At 33.1% G+C, this 19,998-nt stretch overlaps 2 protein-coding genes across 5 annotated transcripts in view; both read right to left on the bottom strand.

Annotated features, from left to right (window-relative positions):
- Window positions 1-5,173: 5,173 nt before the first annotated feature.
- LOC105348654 (uncharacterized) lies at window positions 5,174-11,805 on the bottom strand. 3 transcript variants are annotated; one of them, XM_011458190.4, is made up of 8 exons: window positions 11,634-11,805; window positions 10,236-10,334; window positions 8,197-8,368; window positions 7,941-8,097; window positions 6,701-6,768; window positions 6,485-6,557; window positions 5,509-5,688; window positions 5,174-5,285 (listed from the first exon to the last, which is right to left on the bottom strand). In XM_011458190.4, the coding sequence occupies exons 1-8, from the start codon at window positions 11,699-11,701 to the stop codon at window positions 5,200-5,202; spliced, it is 903 nt and encodes a 300-aa protein (XP_011456492.3). In that variant the 5' UTR covers window positions 11,702-11,805; the 3' UTR covers window positions 5,174-5,199. The 3 variants fall into 3 exon arrangements, with proteins under 3 accessions (XP_011456492.3, XP_065932396.1, XP_011456494.3); XM_066076324.1 differs by lacking the exon at window positions 11,634-11,805 and adding an exon at window positions 10,561-10,714; XM_011458192.4 differs by lacking the exons at window positions 10,236-10,334; window positions 11,634-11,805 and adding an exon at window positions 8,884-9,030.
- Window positions 11,806-14,331: 2,526 nt separating this feature from the next.
- The window catches only part of LOC105335239 (small ribosomal subunit protein eS19), a 75,690-nt gene continuing 70,023 nt past the window's right edge, over window positions 14,332-19,998 (bottom strand). Inside the window, exons 1-5 of one of the 2 annotated variants that reach the window (XM_011439038.4) lie at window positions 18,793-18,877; window positions 17,580-17,648; window positions 15,012-15,112; window positions 14,729-14,797; window positions 14,332-14,581 (exon numbers count right to left, since the gene is read on the bottom strand). In XM_011439038.4, the coding sequence (XP_011437340.1) occupies window positions 14,370-14,581; window positions 14,729-14,797; window positions 15,012-15,112; window positions 17,580-17,647 (450 nt within the window). In that variant the 5' untranslated portion in view covers window position 17,648; window positions 18,793-18,877 and the 3' untranslated portion in view covers window positions 14,332-14,369. Of the gene's footprint in view, window positions 14,582-14,728; window positions 14,798-15,011; window positions 15,113-17,579; window positions 17,649-18,792; window positions 18,878-19,998 lie in introns of those variants that run through there. The other variant, XM_066076323.1, reaches the window with a different exon arrangement.

Below are 19,998 nucleotides of genomic sequence, written 5' to 3'. Positions count from 1 at the left end.
CCTAGCTAAGTACATTTTGAAATTGTTAGTATATTTTCAGCAAAGATAATAACACATGGCACCTGGTATTATTGTTATTCATGTTTATATAAGGTTTAGCCTACGTATTGATTTCCTTTAAACATTGTTAAAAGTAATAGTAGAAGTACAATACTTTATATACCCCCCCCCCCCCCCCCGGCCGCACACATACACACAGTGACACTCACTAGAAGACCAGTCTTTAAATCAAAATGAGAATATCTGAAAACACGAATATTGCTGATTTTGGGCTGTGTACTGCAAAAGCTCAATGAAGCTCGAAACCCCCGATCCGCGACGCTCACTGGAAATCGTGTCGTATTTTGATTTTGCCAATGTAAACGTGACCCCGTTTCATCATCGATATAATAATCGCTTGCCAAATTGTGTAGAGACATGGCTATAAAAATAAGACTTTCTTCGGCCTACAATGACTTCAATATTTCAAGTAACAACTTTACTCGTAAAAATGGGGCTAAAATACGGACATACCCACCACACTGGCGGATTTAGAGCCCCCTTTTGTGATCAGAATTTTTAAGAAATATATAAAACGAATGTCAAATCAGTTTTTGTTGTTATTTATCGTTCTTACAATATGTCAAGTCTAACCTGACTAGAATAGCTCATAAAAGTGTCTTAAGGTAGTCCATCCATAACTGAGGTGAATTTAACAATTTTGATTGATATGAACTATATTGAATATCTATATTTCAGAATTATTATGAGGCCAGGAGCTTCCGGGGTGGGGTGGGTTGGGAGGGGGGGGGGGGGATGATAGCGTAGTATACCTCTAGCTCCAAAAAACAAGGGAGGGGGGGGGGGGGCGCTAGTATACCTACATTGTATAACTGCAATTTTCAATTTCACTCGATCATTATTTCAATCCTTACAGGGGTGGGGAGGCAGCTTCCTGATATTTCAATTTTTTATTTAGTTTGCTGCGAGAAAAAGTGGGGGGGGGGGGGGGGGGTAGCCACTCACTGATGCTATGTGCATGAAGGTTAGGTCTAACTTTACAAAACTTTGCTAAGCCCCCCCCCCCCCTCCGATTCCGACGCCTATGAGGCCCATACATATCTGTTATGCATCCTGCATCCAGATTCATTGAATTTTCATTGATTTTCATTGATATTTTTTATCATCGAGACACTTAACGCACTTTGAAGAAAAATATGTATAAATCGCAAATTCTGGGACTGAATATCTAATTTATTGATACACCGTAGTATGATTTGTTAACAGTATAATGAATCTCATTTATCGTCTTTGAGAACGGAGTTAACCAAAGATACAGGTCAATTACGAGTACAACATATAACTGATTACAGGAAGAAGGTCCCTTGCCCTTCATTTTTCCTTCCAAAACATATGATATTCAGCAACTTGGAGTAAACATTTAAGATGGGAAAAGAAATACCCATTTTTATAAATTAAGTACATGTACAGTGGTATTGAAATAAAGAGCTGACCAAACAATAATTTGAAATTCTACATTGGTATGTTAAAGAATAAGTGTTTCAACATAACCCCTCTTTTCAAATTCTAATCAAACAAATCACTTCATTATCAAAAAAGTAACATTGACGAATATTTTTATTGGAAACTTAAAAAAATAACGTTAAGCATTATGTTGTTGGTTTTTTTCTCTCGCACTGATCTTCTAAAAGTCTATAGATCATATTATTTTTTATAAACATACTAACGTATCATTTTTCTCATCATGTTTGTTTATTAGCACATGCAGTTGAAGCCAGTTAAAATATGTCATACAATGCTCTCCATTTTCAAATTATGTAAATCAGTTTTGTTTCTGGCATAGCCCAATGGTCAAGATAAGAAGTAAATTTGCTGCATACACAATGAAAGGAAAATGCAGTTGCAATTTATGTCATATTTAAATAATTCATATCTCCCTAGTTGTTCTTGATGTGTAAATTGTCTAACTTCGTAAGCCTATGAGAAAAGAAAAATAATTCTAATCGAGAAACTGTTTATCAAGTTAGCTGAGCATGTATTGGGTTCATTTTTAAATATATCCCACTGAGCTAAACAAAGCTAAAACAATCATTTATTGCATAAAAGTATGAATTATTTCGACTAAACCCTAAACAATTTTTTTCAGAGTGCGTTAATATCGACGATATCAACGCATTTTGAAAAAAAAATATTCATTTTTTTCAAAGTACGGTGACCTCGTCTCAAATTTAACGCACTTTGAACAAATTTTTCAAAATTCGTAATTTTCAAAGTGCGTTGTAAAAGTGCATGCTTAGCCAGCATATTTACTTTTTGAATCAATCCTATAACTGACTGTTGACAAAAAATAAAGACCCGTATTATATCATAGACTTTTTTTTTTTTACATAAAACTAGACCTCTAAATGATTTCGTAGACCAGAAGAAAACCTTATAGAATCGTCTTCTTTTAAGGTTCTGTTTTCAAGTTTACAATGCTTACATTCTGTATTTTTATGCTTTACCGAAGAAAGAAGCTTAAAGGATTTTTATTCCCCCCCCCCCCAAAAAAAAGAAGAAATACCTTCTAAATTAAGGTATTCAATGTATAATGGAGGGATATTGAACAATTTTGAATCATTTTAAACTAGTTAAATATGTATTGCTAGATAACTATGAAAGTGAAATGAACCAAATTCGCATGACAGACAACATATAGGGAGCCGGTCATTTTGCACCTAAATTTCTTTTTGAAGAGTTATCTCCCCTTGATGAAAAAAAGAAAATTTTAACTTCGTCAAAATATCTGCGGTAAATGATTCATTTTATTTCCTATTTCAATAAAGAGAAAGTTTATGCATGTATTAACCAAGAGAGTTTTGCGAATTTTAAGTTACTTTTTACAATATCTTAAGATAACATACGTTGCCCATAGACTTCAATGCAAAATTCCAGGTGTAATTAGTTGGACCATAATCAAAATTTTGAAAATTCCTTTGGTGGAGTATTTTTTATTTGATAATACCTTCAAAATGATATCATGATTAGGAATATCGAACCATTCATTTATTAGGTACAAAATGTGGTCGTTATACATTGAATACCTTAATTGCATGTAGAGAAAAATATCGATAAGGCATAAAATAAGCATCAAACAGGGTCGCATTGCAATGAAAACACTGACAAGTTTACTTAGACGTCACGCGATTGGTGATTTTATTACATTTTAAGGTCAAGATCTAGTAAATTAAAGTTGCCTACAAGTTCATATTATTTAAGATATTTATAATTAAAGATATAAATTCTTTCAATGATGCTTCATAACAATAGCTTTGTTTGATAGGATGTACCGGGGCTAAAGGTTTCGGTGTAAACACAATAAAAAATCATGTTTTAAACTGTCATTTTCAATGAAATATGAAGGAATTGAGGAACAAATTTCGGAGTTTTGTCCATTTTTGACTAATAAAATATATTTAGAATGACTACAGTCTCCCCAAAAAACGGAATTAAACAAGCTCTTGACCTAATAGAATGATGTCAAACTGAATATAGGCATCGGGATTACTTTTAGCATGATTTAACATAGAATGTCAAGAAATTGTTTAATTTTCTACATAATTCCTTTAAAGCCGTCAAGTATGGGGAAAAGATTCTTCAAATCAATTATGACGCCATAATGGTTCTAGCACGAAAGGGAACACCATACATGTATAAAATTATCAGTTTTCAGCTCGCCTGGACCGAAGAACGACTTTTCATACTACGCAAACATCCCGATGTAGTGTAGACATACCGTGTTACAACGCACTTTGAAAAAAAAAATGTCAAAATGCGTTAAATTTGGGACCAAGTCAATGCACTTTGAAAAAATAAAATTTTTTTTTCAAAGTACGTTTGTCTGCACCGCCTTGGTGTGTTATGTGACCAACGAATCGAAAATATTTACATTTTCTAGTGTCTTTGACTGTGATAACACTACGTATCGATTTTGTACTATATAACCCATAACTTCAAATGACTCCAAATTGAGGCGCAGAGGGGTTTGCTTATTTATATTAAAAAATTTAATCGTACGATGGCTTAAAATTATATAAATAAAAAGTAATCATTTTTTAATATTATGAGGTGATAATTTCGGCCAGGGCGTGATCAAATCTATCATAAAGCCCTTCGGAATTTATTGGATTTGATCACGCCCCGACCGAAAATATCACCTCATAATACTCAAAGAATGATTCCTTATTCCTTGAATAAGCATTCAATGCTTAATTTAATTATCATACTTAAAGTTGATATTTTAAAAGCTTAACAATGCATCCCTAACAGTTCTTGAAAATCAGAAGAAAGCGTATATACTAACGCCGACAGTTAGATTGCATATAGAACCATTTTAACAAGAGTTTGGACTTTGGGTAGTTCTGTCAAACAGCAATGTGACGTAGGTCTGTCTATTTCATTGCGGCCACTCATCCATGGTTCTTTGAAATCAACAAGGTTTGTCTGGCTTTTGAGCTAAGACCACGGAATCTGTTCATATTTCACTTTAACCCAACGCCATTTTTTACTTATTATTATATCCGATACCGAAAGTTCAAGGTCTTGTTTCAATAGTTCTAATCTGTCTAGTCATGCATGTATGAATTGCAATTTCCGAAAGTAATAGAGGGAAACACTTTTAGTGGATGCCAAAATAATTTTATGAATGATGATAATGATGGACTTATATCAGCGATAGCTTTATTTATGCATGTTACACATGAAACAAAAACCCATAGTTGGCATCATCCACATCAAAAGAGCAGCTGTATCTAAGGAAACAGTCTTTCATACTGAGTTTACACTAGTGTTCATAACACAAACAATTGTGCATGAACTAGTAAATTGAACAAAAAGAAATAAATGAGCAATTGATATTTAATTCAACAAAAAATTAGCAACGTGTCTCTATTTCGTAATTACACAAAAACAGTGATCAATTTAAAACAAGAAAAAACCTGTTAGTTATTACTGACTTGCAATAGTTTGCGGTAGTTTAAAAACAGCATACCGTAGGCGTATAAAAACTGAGGCCAACAATTGCTACTCTTGTTCTATATTTATATGCCATAAAAGCACTTATCATGTTTGATTAACAACAATAACAAAAAACTTTTTAAAAAAGCAAAAAAATGTGATCCGATAACACAGTGGACATGATCAATATTCACTTCTACAGTTCTAGATAAAAGTCTTGACACGAAGGAAAGGGATGTATTTTTCGCTAAAGCGATTTCCTTGGACTGAATTTGCTCTGTCGTCAAAGTCTACAATAATGAAAACAATCCAATGTTATCAATTAATATATTTTCTTTTATTTAAAAAAAACATAGAAATTTACTTTATGACATACATGTATATAATAATATCTTTTATCGACTCAAGGCAGTCTTTGTACATTTTGATTATTGAATCCCATATTAGCGCAAGCCACTATATAGTTATCGAGGATCTGTAAAGCTTTACAAAACTGAAGTTTTCGATACTCACGCTCGAGTGAGAAAGACTCGCAGGGAGGCGGTATGTATCTCTTTCGAGAGAACTCCATTCCTTGGAGACTGGAGATGCACACCCTTTCCGGCATCGAAGACTCACGGTGTAGTTTCCTCTCCTTGTACGGAAAAGAGGGAATAGCGTACCCACTCTCCGGGTCGAAGAACACGCCAGCTTCTGCAGGACATAATTAGATAGACATGATTATTTTTTCTACGCTTTGCAAGTTTGTGACATGGATCGTAATGTAGCGTGGTGACATATATCTCTAGACAATATTTTACAATACATGTAGTTTGTAGTCAGTAATTTTAATATGATAAAATCAAAGCAATCAACCCCTCTCGAATGTATGTTCCTTCTAGAATAGGCCAATCGCTTGAGCTATTCTATCTTGTACATGGACTTTTCCACATCTTTGCGCTACGTTGCTGTATGTTGACATGCAAGTAATAAGTCGTAAATTCGAACAACATATAAGTATGAGTACATTTCTATGCGTTTTATTTCTAGGCGTAGTCCCTGCGCATTCTAATTTGTTGACATGTATAGCAATATAAACGCCCACAGCTGGACCAAATTAATTTGGCGAGTACATTTATAAACTTGCATAATTCAACACATTTTACGTATACTACAAAGAGACTTGGAAACATACTTTATGGAAAATTAGATAAATCTTCGCTTGATAAAGATTTCCAATAAGAATTCCCATAAGAAGCATAGTGTATCGGAAACCCTTGACTAGCGAAGGTGATAATTTACTAAAACAGGGATCTTATTTCATGAGATTTTATTTGCATATCATTCTTGCGTGCAGAAAAGATAACTTGTAAATTTTCAATATATTTTCCTTAAAACGGTAACTGTATATTTCATATTTCTCTCTTTGGTGCATATAGAAAAAAATTAAATGAAACATCATTAAAGTAACCATAGAAATGTATTTATACAAATGTTTTTGGTATCTTACCATCAAAGGAAGGGGGCACTTTTTTCTTTCTCAGTAGATACTTATGTGGATGAGAGGCAGACGGTATATTTGTCTACAATATATATCAACGACATAGAAACAATGAACTACCAATGCTATTTGAGAAGAGAAATTATTGTAGAGGACATTATGTGAAGAAAGATTGAATGTCTCATTTTACAAACTCCTGGATACAAAAGAGTGTGTGTGACTTACAGTTTCACAAATTGGAAGCAGCATTTCCTCTCTGACATTGCAGGATTCGGCAGGCTGATCAAACGGCACTACAAACAGACAGACAAAGACGTGCACTAATGTACTCAACTTGAGGGGCTAAATGTACTACATAATGAGTAAAATGTGGTAACAACTTTGATGAATTATTGAGTGATGAATGATAATTGCAATTGAATTTTGATATTGAAATTTCATATTGAATATTCAATATTGAAAATATTGCAAACATTGCAAACATTAATTTTTGATGTATCTAAATAAAATGCAAAGAAATAAAATTGCTTTCTTGCGGTGGCTGATATATATAGGACACAAGTTTGAGATATGTTTAATTATAAATTCGTCCTCGCAAAATAAACATCCGTGGCCACGAAATAACATTTGTTCCCATGAAATAAAATTCGATCTCACGTAACAAATTTCTTTACCATAAAATAAATATTTTCCAACGAAATAAAAATTTTGCCAAAAAATAAAATAAAAATCGTTCCCAAGAAATAAATTTTGTTCCCACAAAATGAAATTTGTAGCCAGAAATTTAAATTGTTATAAAAATAACAACTGAGGGGGTTTAAGACGTTCTACAAATTACAGCCGAACTTTGATATAGATCTCGAACACTGATATATCGAATACAATGGATTTATCGAAGTAATTTTTAAGACTCAACCACTTATTTTTTTTTTTAAAGTATTTTACCTTCGAAATCTCGAATACTCAGATATCTGGAAGTTTTTAAACGGCCCCGTCTAGTTCGAGATAACGAAATTTGACTGTATATAACTTTAATTTAATTCTTTTCATCAGTATATAGATAGTGCATCAAATTCTATGTAGTTAGTAAAAACCCTGAATACTATGTATTCTTAACTTGACGTATGTATTCCTTTTAGGATTCAAGATAGGAGAAAACAGTCCGTAGAAAGATATACGATGCTTGTATTCATATCTGAAATGACTCGTACAACAGCTCAAAAGTCCGGTTAATTACTGTTTTAGCTTAATTGACTCAATTATGTTCACTGTGGTTTTCAAGGCTGTAAAATCTAACTGAATTCATGAGCACAATTGTTTCAAGATTTGATATGCCTTCGAAATAGGCTGTTCCTATGACTGCCTTTATCATCTTTTATTTGTGTAAACATTGACAAACGGCTGTAAAGGTCCTATCACACTTTGTTTTCCTTTCAACATGGAGTTGTAGTTCTTTTCCACTCACCTATCCCATGTGCTGTTGTTTCCTTATCCCTGGATGTTACAAGCTGTCTGTTCTCAGGATGTAAGTCCCGTTTGTAGGAAGACTTGTAAATAGAGGTACCCTTGTCTTCGTTTACATCCGTGGAATCATCCGTCCATGTGTGAACCTTACAAACAGGCTGTAAAAGAATGAAGATGTACCTACATAGTTCATACCGGCACTCACATTGATTTTATCAAAAATAACGGGTGCAGACTTATGAATTAAAAGCAATTACCTTGGCATTTATTCTGTGGATATGGAAAATCTGTTTAGACTGGGGATTGTGTTTTCTGGAATCCAACGATGTGACTATAAATGGCGGTCTTTCGACTGGCCTCTGTGACAAATCCTCAACCTTGTACCGGAAACGAGTCTCCGTGTTCCACGTGCTTGCCAAACCCTTATTTCTAAGATAATTAACAAAATGATTAGAAAAACAACAACATTTTTATATGATAACTAAGTAATCGTTATTAATATTCGTGTTAATGTTATATTACTAAAGTATAAGTGTCTATAATTGATATAATTCATTTATCTTCATTCGTTTAAGGAGGCTGAATGGTCAACATCCACCTTAAATTTTTAAATATCCTATTTTTAGCTGTGAAACAATGAAAAAATCCACACGATATTTTAAGGTTTGAATAAGAGAGAGAGAGAGAGAGAGAGAGAGAGAGCTCTTCTTCTTAAGGAAATCAAGATAGTCTAAAAATGACCACAACCATCCATGCCTCCAATAGTATCCAATATTGCACAATGCATTGCATAACAGAAAGTATTTGTTGTAAATCGGTACAGACGGAGGGTGATTTGGTGTTTTTACGATTGTAGATGATATATAACAATATTTATAGTGTGTCTTAAATGGTAAGGTTCTCTGGTTTACGATTCAAACTGTTACAGAACAAATTCAACCTACCGCTGCTCCCCGGGTCGCACCGTGCAGGGAGACCAAATGTAAGAGTTCCAGTTCTCCATACTTAAGTCTGGACACTAAACACTCGATAAACAGATAACTAAACTAAGAAAGAAACTGCAGTGCAATCCATCAACGTTCCAGCACTGAATCGAGTGATCGGTGAAGGAACGTCAAACGTGTTAATGAGTTCAAAGAATTCTAGCATTTTTCTAACAATACATAAGAATGCTTTCCTCCAGATTTCAGTTGGAAAAGCAAGTTTACACAACTCGAAATTTTACTTGTAAGGAGCCATTGTCGAAAAGAAGTTTACACACACAATTTTGAGCTCTGTGTGTATGCGTGTAAATGATTTGTCAATAGTGTAGTTAAGAAGTTTTTTTCAAGTTTGGATAATGTGTCGCTTTTATCAGAGAGTGAAAACAATGCTTTTGTTAAACTCTTTCATTAATAAATATGCCCTGTTTGATCGTGGATAGCTAGGTATAAATGCATTAAAAGGAACGTTGGGGTATTATTTGTGCAGTTCATATCTGTGAAAGTGAACGGGAAGTGATAGGTTCCAATTGTTCATTTTAAGAATGGAGATATAGAATGAAACTGTCCTTTAAACCCTACCCTACTATAACATATTAAACACGCCAATATAACAGCATGTTTGCATTTTGTACAAGATACATTTTTTACGACAAAATTTGATTTTAAAAATGATTTGTATAATTTTTTCTTTTGATCGACGTATCGAAGGGAAACATTTACCGAAAAAACTTTATCAATGTGCGTAGCAATGAGAATATGTTAATTTTTCTTTTCAGTCTAATAATACGTGGAAAAATTAGGTTAAAGCCTGTTGTTACAATTGAGAACTAATATTCATTAATATTTATGGTATGAGAAAATAGTTTCACCTTGAAACAAAATTTCATCAGCAATATTTTTAACTTGGGTGAATACATTCGCATCGTGATCTTTTTGGAAGGTACATGTAATATGAATGATTTGTGATAAAAAGTTAAAATTTCCCAAGTATGGTTTTTGAAAAGGAAAGATTTTAAGGTGTACAAGCTTATAAGTATACAGCGTGTTGAAGGGGGTGATGGTATAATGACTCAGTTAGAGGTGAAAAATGTTAGCGGCAATGGTTTCTGCTTAAAGATCCCCTAGAATTTTTTGTCTAATTCCGTTTCAAAAATTGCAATTCTATGATCTTTTGGAATGCTTATATTCATGTATTATCGATTTCATTATCTGAATCTTATCCTTGGAGTTATTTTCTCACCAACAGTGTATAAAACCTCAAATTTGCCAGTAGATACTAACAATTTAAGGTCCACTGTTGTATGATAACATACCTTTCAGTGCTGTCCCCCAGCCTCAGTGTAGGCAATCTCTCATCCTTCTTCTTTATTTTTTTCGCTAATTCTCTGGAGGCAGTTAGCAACTCATTGACCCTGCAAAAACATGTTATTGCTCTCAAAAATGATAACATTTACGTCGAAAGGAATCGCTTAATTTCTTAAAAGTCACCATACATTATAATCTGTTTCAAAACCCATTCCTTTATGAAATATAAATATAAACTCGAAATATTTATTCATTTGTTTTGTAAATCAACATTGCAGAGAGACAAAGGGAGAGAAAGAAGAGTGAGAGAAGAGACAAAGAACATTGACTTGCCGTTTTTGTTTGGGTAGTTCTGGAATACTTATCATACTTTTAAAAATCTATTATTTGCACAGTTTCTTCGTATAAATACAGGTAAGATCCATCCGTGTTCGGAAATCGTAGTTACGGCATTAAAAAGTCATCTATTAGATGTTTAACTAACAGTGGTTGGTGATTCCCTGTTCTTTATGTGATTTAAACTATATAGAAACCCTTGTGAAAGGTCATGCATGGTAATTAAATGTGTGCAGTTCTCGCTTAGAGATTATCTGAAATTTATTAATCAATGCGAATTAAATTTTCAGTTGAGTATTTACATTGCGATTAAAAGGTTTTTCCGCGATTTAAAAGTGTGACACATTTTTCATTATTGAACATTTAATTTTAATTTTTTGACCGATTTACATTAAACTGAAGATTTAAAATGTAATACCAATTGTAGTCGATATTGCAGAAGTTACGCAAAAGTAATATATGTGCTAACAATTACATTCAATATATTCAGGATTTCATCCACACAAAAAAATCACTTTAGGACGAAGGAGTATTATAATCCACCATGACACCATGCTTCACAGTGTTTAGTGAAAGAAAATTGTACACGTGCTTTGAGTGCATGATGCGGTTTTGGGGGATTGGGGAGGGTGTGTTTGAAGCATTAAAATAACACTGTAAGATAATAAAGCTATACTAACGTTCATATGACCAACTTAGGAACACCAATAATATTAAAAGAGTCCAACTTCTCCAAATATGATAAATCACAAAGTTATATCAAACGGCTTTATAACCTTGGTGCATTTGTAGATATATTTTATTCGTTCATTCATATATTCCTCCTAGATATATTTTTCTTTATGAGACTGACATAAAATAGTATCGGTATAAATTTCATGCTTTATGACTAAATATTTTCATGCAAAATCTTAAAGCACAACCTACGTGTACTTCCTTGTTAAATTTCAATTAAAATGCACACTTGTACTTTAGGATATTGAAGAAAAAAATTTGTGGAAGTTTACTGAGAGAGAGAGAGAGAGAGAGAGAGAGAGAGAGAGAGAGAGAGAGAGAGAGAGAGGACTTACCATTTATGAGACGAGTAAGGATAGCACGTTGGATGTAATTCATACGATTTATGTGTTTTTTCTAACATTTTTCTGATCGACTTTACGTATCCAAAACATCGACGTTATGGCGCGTCAGCAATGTATTGGACATTGTGACGTCACGACAATAACATTTATCCGTGCCTAAATACACTATTTTGTTAAAAAATCTTTTCCAACGAAATTGTTGAAATTGCACGTTTTAAAGATTTAATATTGAAAGGAAACTTTATCGATCCGAGAGGTTTCATGCAATTCATTGTACAAATATTAAGTTCTCTATAATGAAAAGGTAGAAATTTGAGATTAGATAAAAGTTTCGCAAAGCAAGAAACGCAAAGCTTCATTTTCTTATCAAGGAACAGAAATATGGAATTGGACTCTGGTTTACTGTTAGTTTGACTTGCCGTAAATCAATGTGTGAGGCTACAATTGCGCTAATCTAGATTACTGAACAGACGAGAGATTATCTACCTTTGTTTTCACAACAGTCAGATAGGAATTACATACCAGAATTACTTAGACACGTAGCACACAAGGTTTGGTGAATTGAAAATTCGATTCCCTGTATATATGTAGTGTAACGTCGTAATAAATAGATACACTACCAATGATAAAAAAAAATATATTAAGAAAAGTTAATCATTTCGATAATAAAAAAGCAAGTGATCATATGGTCTTCATTTCTTTCATGGCTGTTAAACAAATAAACCTGTAATCTTATGAAGTTGTATAAAGCGCAATGGGTTGGTTATAACAGTAGTCGTAGACCAACGCAAGCGCAACTAAAACTTAATTAAATCTCACGCGTAGACGATGTAGAAAGCAACTAAAACTTAATTAAATCTCACGCGTAGACGATGTAGAAAGCACGCGTTATTCGGAAATTTATTTCACTAAACGCACAGTGTCACATATATACTATATAAACGAACTAGTATATATACATGTATATGTAATACTGGACTTTCCACCTTGCTGTATAATTTTTTGATTAAACTAAAAAAAAATTATTAAGACAAAACATGTATATATATATATATATATATATATATATATATATATATATATATATATATATATATATATATATATATATATATATATATATATATACACACACACACACACACACAAAGTAATCCCCTTTAGTAAAATTACAGATTTACGGATTACAACAAAGATTCCCTGCTCCATGATGATTATATTAATTTTATTATAGGCCTATTTACATCTACCGAGTATGATTCCCCTATTTGTTACAGAAACTTATAGTTATTTCATAGCTCTATAGAAAATCTACACGCCCCGTTTATCGATTGGTCGAAACCTACGGCTACTGAAACTGACATGACTGAAATCTACACTCCCCATTAATCGATTGGTCGAAACCTACAGGGACCTAAGTCAGACTCAAATTCCCATAGGATACGAATTGGCAGGGCTTTTTTAAGCTAACGTAGCGATCATTGCAGAAAAAAAATTACATTACAAGTTAACGTGGGTTACGTATTTTTTTCCGCAATGTCGCCACCTTCATATCCCCGCATGGATCACCAAAGAAGGCATTTTATTGTTTAAATGACAAAATGTACGTATCAAATTGCAATAAATTGAGAAGAAAGGGTGTGGTTTTGAGGGTTGTTGTTAAACTACGCCGTCTTTCATGTAATAATGTCTGGGGTTGTTCTGGTCCTAAAGACGAATAAACTTCTATCTCTCTGAATAATAAGCAAACGAGAATCAGGACTATCCACGGTCAAATTTCAAAGCTGTCTCAGGAATATCCTAAACAAAGATGTCTGTCATCAATAATGACAAAGAGATAAAAAAAATGCCAATATTAAAATCATAATATTCTGATGATGAATGGGCGAAAACCGAGTGAAAATAATAATAAACATATACACGTACTGCAATGCAAGTAGAGCATAATTGTAATAGGATTTCTTTGGTTTAAAATGGTTCAAATACTCAAATATCCAACTTTTCATTGCATACTACATGTATTTTCCTTTTATCCCTAAGAAAATCTGTGTAATAGCCAAAAAATTGGACCATGCAGCTTTAAAGGGGCATGGTCAAAAATTATTCCTTCAATTTTAATGTTTACAATGCTTCGGTAAGGCATTTTTAATAGGCAACCACAATTTGAATGTCATTTGATGAGTTATAAGCGAGTTACAGAGCTTGCAATTCTTCGCTATGTAAACAAAGCGATTGTTTACATTTTGAATGTTGAAGTGAAAATTCCAGTTTTAGACCTAAAATGAATGTGTTAATCATTAGGAACTGTTTATTTATGCTTTAAATGAATAATAAGATAGACAAACCAGCTTTAAAAAGATTTTTTACTGGTATATTGAACCTATGTATACAAAAACAGAGCACGAGCCTTGTTTACATGAAGAATTGTAAGCCCTGTATCTTGCTTAAAACTCAACGACTGGCACCCAAATTTCATTTGATCATTAAAAATGCATTTCTAAAGCATTGCAAATACATGTAATAAAAACAGAAAAATAAAATTTGACCAAAATCGCGACCATGCCCCTGTAAGAGTGGGCTAAATAAAATTAAAAGCCCTTATGTATGTGCATTTACAGTACTTCCACCACAAAGGAAGGGAAATCTTGATTATTTCCGGAATCCCTAGTACAGAATCAAAACAAATATCACATATATTGTGAATTTATTTGACATCAATGAACAGTCTCATTCCTTTTTAGGGCGTGGATTTAATTTTTCATTCACTTGGGCAGCAATTCTGTCTAGATCCTTCCTGCCTTGTGGGGTGAGTTTCCTCCCACCTGTGGCTGTATCCTTTTCTACCAGTTTCATTCCCTCCAGGGACTGCAGAACCTTGCGTGCCACTGATGAGTTGCCTCTGCAGAAATGGCTGGGAGCTGTTCCATTCCTCTTGCGTCCTTTAAACAGATGTGAAGCATTCAACATCAAATACAACCAAAAAATACGATATAACCCAACTTTCTAGGGAAAAGAAAATTCAGACTTTTTTAAATCCCATCAATCTGTTAAGAAAACCCAAAACACTACTTTCTTTAGTAACATACCTGAATATAGATTTGTAAAAGCCCCAACACCAACAGGGGATCTAATGTACAAATGGCGGCAAATAGAGGCTGAAACAATCAAAAAACAAAAGTACAAATCTAATCAGCTCCAAACTTGCAGTTTAACCATTTTATCTTAATGGTCTCAATGAAATTGATGCTTGGAACCCAATTTTTAAAGACTTCATATTCATAATAAACAACATCAAGTACAGGTTAAATGGCAATCTATGTAAAAAATAAATAAAAGTCATATTAATTTTTTTAAGCACAAAAAATTTACCAGCCCGTGTGTAGTACCAGTCATCATCATATGGAGCAAGCTCATTGTATTTGGCAAGCTTCACAATAGGAGCCCAGTCTGGAATCTTCATTTTGCCTTGCCTATAAATGAAAATATATGTTTCGGTTTTACCATCAGAATCACTTAAGAAATATGAAAATACAACAAAAGTTGAAAAACTTTTGTCACAAACTTAAAATTAAATAGCTGCAGGCCTGTCGTAATTCTGACGAAGCTACAATTCCTTATGTTTTAACCGACATGCAATTTGTGGCACACAACACCTTTGACTTTTTGAGTGATTAATCTCATTTCCAAAAATATTCTGTTCAATTTCAAAAAAATATCCTGATCATTTTACAACAGTTATTGCAACTTAAATGCTTCTGTAATATTCTAATACCATCACAAGCAGTGTAAAGTGAATAGTTTGTTTACATGTAAAAATTGCGACTTGACTTGCAGGTGAATAAATGCATTTCATTTATTGTGCTTCGATCGTTAGTGTGATTTAGAGAAAGCCTAAGGCAAGTAAGTGAAATTTTAATGGACTAATTTTTTCCACAGAGTTTGTGTAGAAATGAGTTTACAAAGTCCAAAACTGGTGCAGGCTTTTGTGGGCTGGAACATCAAATAAACAAGTCAATGCATTATTTACAAACAGATAATGCACATAAAATAAGAAGTAAATGCATAAAGAAAGTAATACTAGGTTTATATACCAGTACCTAGCCTGGGTGACAGTGCCTATTTACAGTGTTCAGCTTTAAGATATGATAAATTAATTTGAACATCTTTCTCTAATACACAATTACTGACATTGATAAATGAGGTATGCTGAATTCACCTACAGATCAAGAGTTGCAATTTTTACAGGAAACAAACTATACACTACTTTACTTTACAGGGTTGGTTAATGGCGTTTAAGAATATCAGAGGCAAATAAAGTGATGGTATCAGTAGTTAAATGTCCCAGCAATTTAAAGTCCAAAACAAGCTTAATTTTTTGTGTTTAATTGTAATTTTTTAGTGCAAGAGGAACTGCCGTTCTGAGTCTATCAAAGCAAGGGGTTTTCCTAGCTAATATTTGTGTCTGTTAATTGGACCCATTCCCAATTAAAAAAATCATCAATATTTTCCCAAATCAAAACCTTTTTCCCCCCAATTAGGTGTCCATAGATGTTGGAATTTGGAAAGAGCTGTTGATTGAAGAAAAAAAAATAATTCAAGTAATGTTTAAGCTTCCTGATAAGAAAAATACAACAAAACAGCTTTTTCCTTCACTTTCGTGTATATTTTAGAGCATATTAATGAAACTAGTATATGAGGTACTTATAGAAAACTTATTATCTCCCAAGTTCAACAATTTACAGGTAAATTTTCCCATTTCTATGGACCCTGGACGAACTCAGTATAGAAACAGTCGGAAAACCCCTGATCTATGGCAAATTTGGTTTGACAGACCGTAGAGCTACTGTTCCATCAATACAAACACTGTATAATTATAGTGCACATAAAGTTGCACGCACGCAGTACCCAAAAATTATCTGAGAAATTTGATTTAAGATGTCATTTAATACTTTATAGTCTGTCAAACCAAATTTCTCCGCAAAGCTACAGATCTGCAGCTTACCAAAAACTAGCTGCAATAATGTAGCCCTCTCCGATTTTTTATATCTGATGTTTACTGGAGAGGGCTACAATTCCACAGGATCTCCGTAATGGTGCAAAATTAATTTTTTAATGCGGCTGACTTCGGTCTTAAAAGATCGATTTTATATTTGACTTCCTTTAGATAAAATGATTTTTTAATTCAGGTTGAACAAATTAACCGTATATAAACCGAAACCAGATAAAACACATCAGCATGTTTACCAGTCGTCTTTTTCAGCAGCCATGACAGTTCTCGCGTGATTTTATGGGATGTACGCTTGGAGTTTTGATGGGCTTGTTAACGTGAATGTCAGTGTAAATAATCGATCTTACCTCGTTATATCACTAAAACATCATTTAAGGAAATGGTATATAATGGAAAATTCATATTTACCGCGTTAATTATGTTTAAAATAGGGGAATTCCTATATTCAGTTCAAGATCCGCTCCTGAATTCTCATTGGCTGTCCCAAAATAAAACCGGTCAAGGTCAGTAAACATGGCGGACAAATTCAACTTTCGTTGTTGACATACACGAAAAATAACCGATATATAGACTATACTTGATATTTTTGGATTAATTTGTGCCATAGACATCTACAATGTTTGAGTTCAGGTAAGAAATGCAAATGTTATTGTCATTTATGTACGATTTAAGACGAAATCGTTGCGGGAGTGAATCACTCCCGCACTTGCACCATTACGGAGATCCTATGGAGTTGTAGCCCTCTCCCCAAAAAAAAAAAAAAAAAAAATCGGGAGAGGGCTACATTATTGCAGCTAACCAAAAACATGCCACATACCCTCTCAATCAACTTAATGCATCTATGGTATCTTGACTCAAGTGACTTATTCTTTTTTTAATGAGAAACACAATTTATTATAATAATGTACATTTCACCAGATAATACTCACTTTTTTAAGAAAGCAGCAAGAGACTTTGTGAATTCATGTGCATTGACATCTTTCACTGAGATACCCATCCTGAAAATATAAGTCAAATCATTTATATATAAAATATACTTTTAAATTATACATTCTGTGTAATAAACTAGGGGAAATTAGTTCACCTTTTGTTTTAGAAACATCTGATCTATTTGTATGTAAACAGTTAATGTTCTACCCAAAGAGCAACCAAATTTTAAAAAAAATAAATAAACATGTATATATTAAACTTCAGGGCTCAAAGTTGCGAACAAATGCAAGAATAGCAATGCCTCCTCATGAATATCAATATATAATGTGATGTAAACAGTTAATTTTAGACTATCATACAAAACTTTGTTAGGGTCAACACCTTCATAATCGTTGTAGATTCACAAAGCAAAAATTATCCATTTAAATACTCAAAAAGTTATGGTACCGTGGAAGTACCATTTTCAAAGTAAATTTTAAAGTTACAGTCAACTGTTAAGCAAATGCAAAATTGAGACATATATGTAATTTGGCAAACAATAATGCCAATGGCCACCTGACTTCCCTCGGACATGCACAGTGAGGTCGGTTTCATTCTTCATTCATCACTAATCATGGAAAGGCATTACATTCATGTCAGGAAAATAAACAATTAAAACCATCTTTGTAAGGAGATGGAATTCACCATTGTTATTTACAGAATATAGACAACTTTCATAAGTAAACAAATACATGCGTTTTCACTGTCATTCAAACTTGACATAAATTATAGCGTATATAGCTTTTAGGTGGATCTGATTTGTTCACCTGACACCATCCAACCTCCTTCAAATCACGCTTCTTAACAAGAAAGACAATCCATTTTGTTCTTTCGAATTTTCTCTACTTATTCGCCTTTTCAGCATTACTGTTGTACAAAAAATACACAAATCTAAAGAAATCTTATCTGATTCAATTATTATAAATTGGACTAACATATTTAAATCAAAAACGAATTTGGACTAATTGTGTGGAATACGGAAAAATATACATGTCACACGTTTTCCGATCTGTAAATTAATGTTATTTTAGAGTCATTTTCCCCTTCATCAAACGTATATCATGCTGCCCTAGGTGTTAGTACATTTAAATTCAGCAATTTATTCCTAAAATATATATTTATTGTCGTTTATGAGAGAAATGAATGCCACATTTATCTTTCTAACGTGCTTACTTTGCTAAGGATATCGAAAAAGAGGCTAATGGTAGGCCACGTGTGTTGGACTTGCAATCGCGAACCCGATGTAATATTTGTTAGAAGGATATGATGCTTATATCCGACTTAAAACGTTTTAAAAATGGACAGTGCCCCCTTTTAGATTTTTCTTTTATATGAAAAAAAAATGAATTAACATGGAGTTGCCCCCTCCCCCCCCCCCGATCTGGATTTGGGAAAGTAACATTTTTTTGGCTTATCAAGTCTGCCCCCCCCCCCCCCCCCCGGGGCCCCGGTATCAGGAGAAAACGTACCCTATGAAAATCATAATTATACTGCTTAATAGTTTTTAAAATATTTTTAAATACTATTTTGTATAATAAATGTACAGAAATGTAAGAATTTTATAGATATATGAATTTAATACTTTATAATTTTAAAGGGGTTGGACATATTAAATAATTTTCAAATTCTACTTTAATGCATATTTTAATGCATATATGTATAGAAATATATTTATTTTAAGAATAATATCTTTTTAATAATTGTAGCAACTTTTATTTTAGTACGAAATAATGACCTGTCATAAAGTGTTTACAGTCTACTTCTTTTAATTATCCATTTACCGTTAGCCTTACCGATTTGAGTTTCTCTATGCGAGATCCCCTGATTTTAATTAAAGTGATAATCAATTAAATACCTGAGCCGTTATTATTATGTAATATTATGTATTGCCTCCCCGTGCAGGAGGTAGAAATATTCACCCTCCACACATTATACATGTCAGTGGCGTCGGAAGCAAATTGACTGTTCAATGTTACATCTCGTAGTAGTTTCCATATATATGAATCAAACAAATATTTAAAAGACTTGGACTTGGTTATATTAAGCAACCTTGTTTTATAGATCATTTTCAAAAAAATGTAAAAAAAAAAAAACAAAAAAACAAAACCCCGCGATATCGACTTCTTGAGATACTCATCATTTAGTTCTTCAATTGAGATTGCGATAAAAACTAATAATTTAACGGTATCGTTTATGGTGGATTAATTGTCGACTAATTAAACTGCTCAGGCCATGATCGTGTATGTGTATGTTACAAATTATTGTCTTAATTTAAGTACGTGACTATGCATTTAAAAAACAACAGCAACAAATGATACAAATGTTCATGGTATATTTTATTTTCTTTCATTTAAGAATATCTATGAAAACCATTATTTA

The sequence above is a fragment of the Magallana gigas genome, chromosome 2, assembly GCF_963853765.1.
Source record: "Magallana gigas chromosome 2, xbMagGiga1.1, whole genome shotgun sequence".
NCBI classification, from domain to species: Eukaryota; Metazoa; Mollusca; class Bivalvia; order Ostreida; family Ostreidae; genus Magallana; species Magallana gigas.
Note: the sequence above shows the minus strand (reverse complement) of the source record. Positions and strands in the feature narration are given on the sequence as shown.

Bases quoted from the DNA above. Each gene is read 5' to 3' on its own strand.
- LOC105348654 (XM_011458190.4), bottom strand. From the start codon at position 11,701: ATGTTAGAAAAAACACATAAATCGTATGAATTACATCCAACGTGCTAT. The intron at 6,558-6,700 runs GTAAGTCACACA...TATATATTGTAG, and splicing joins TGCTTCCAATTTGTGAAACT to ACAAATATACCGTCTGCCTC. The intron at 5,689-6,484 runs GTAAGATACCAA...TATGTCCTGCAG, and splicing joins AGTGCCCCCTTCCTTTGATG to AAGCTGGCGTGTTCTTCGAC.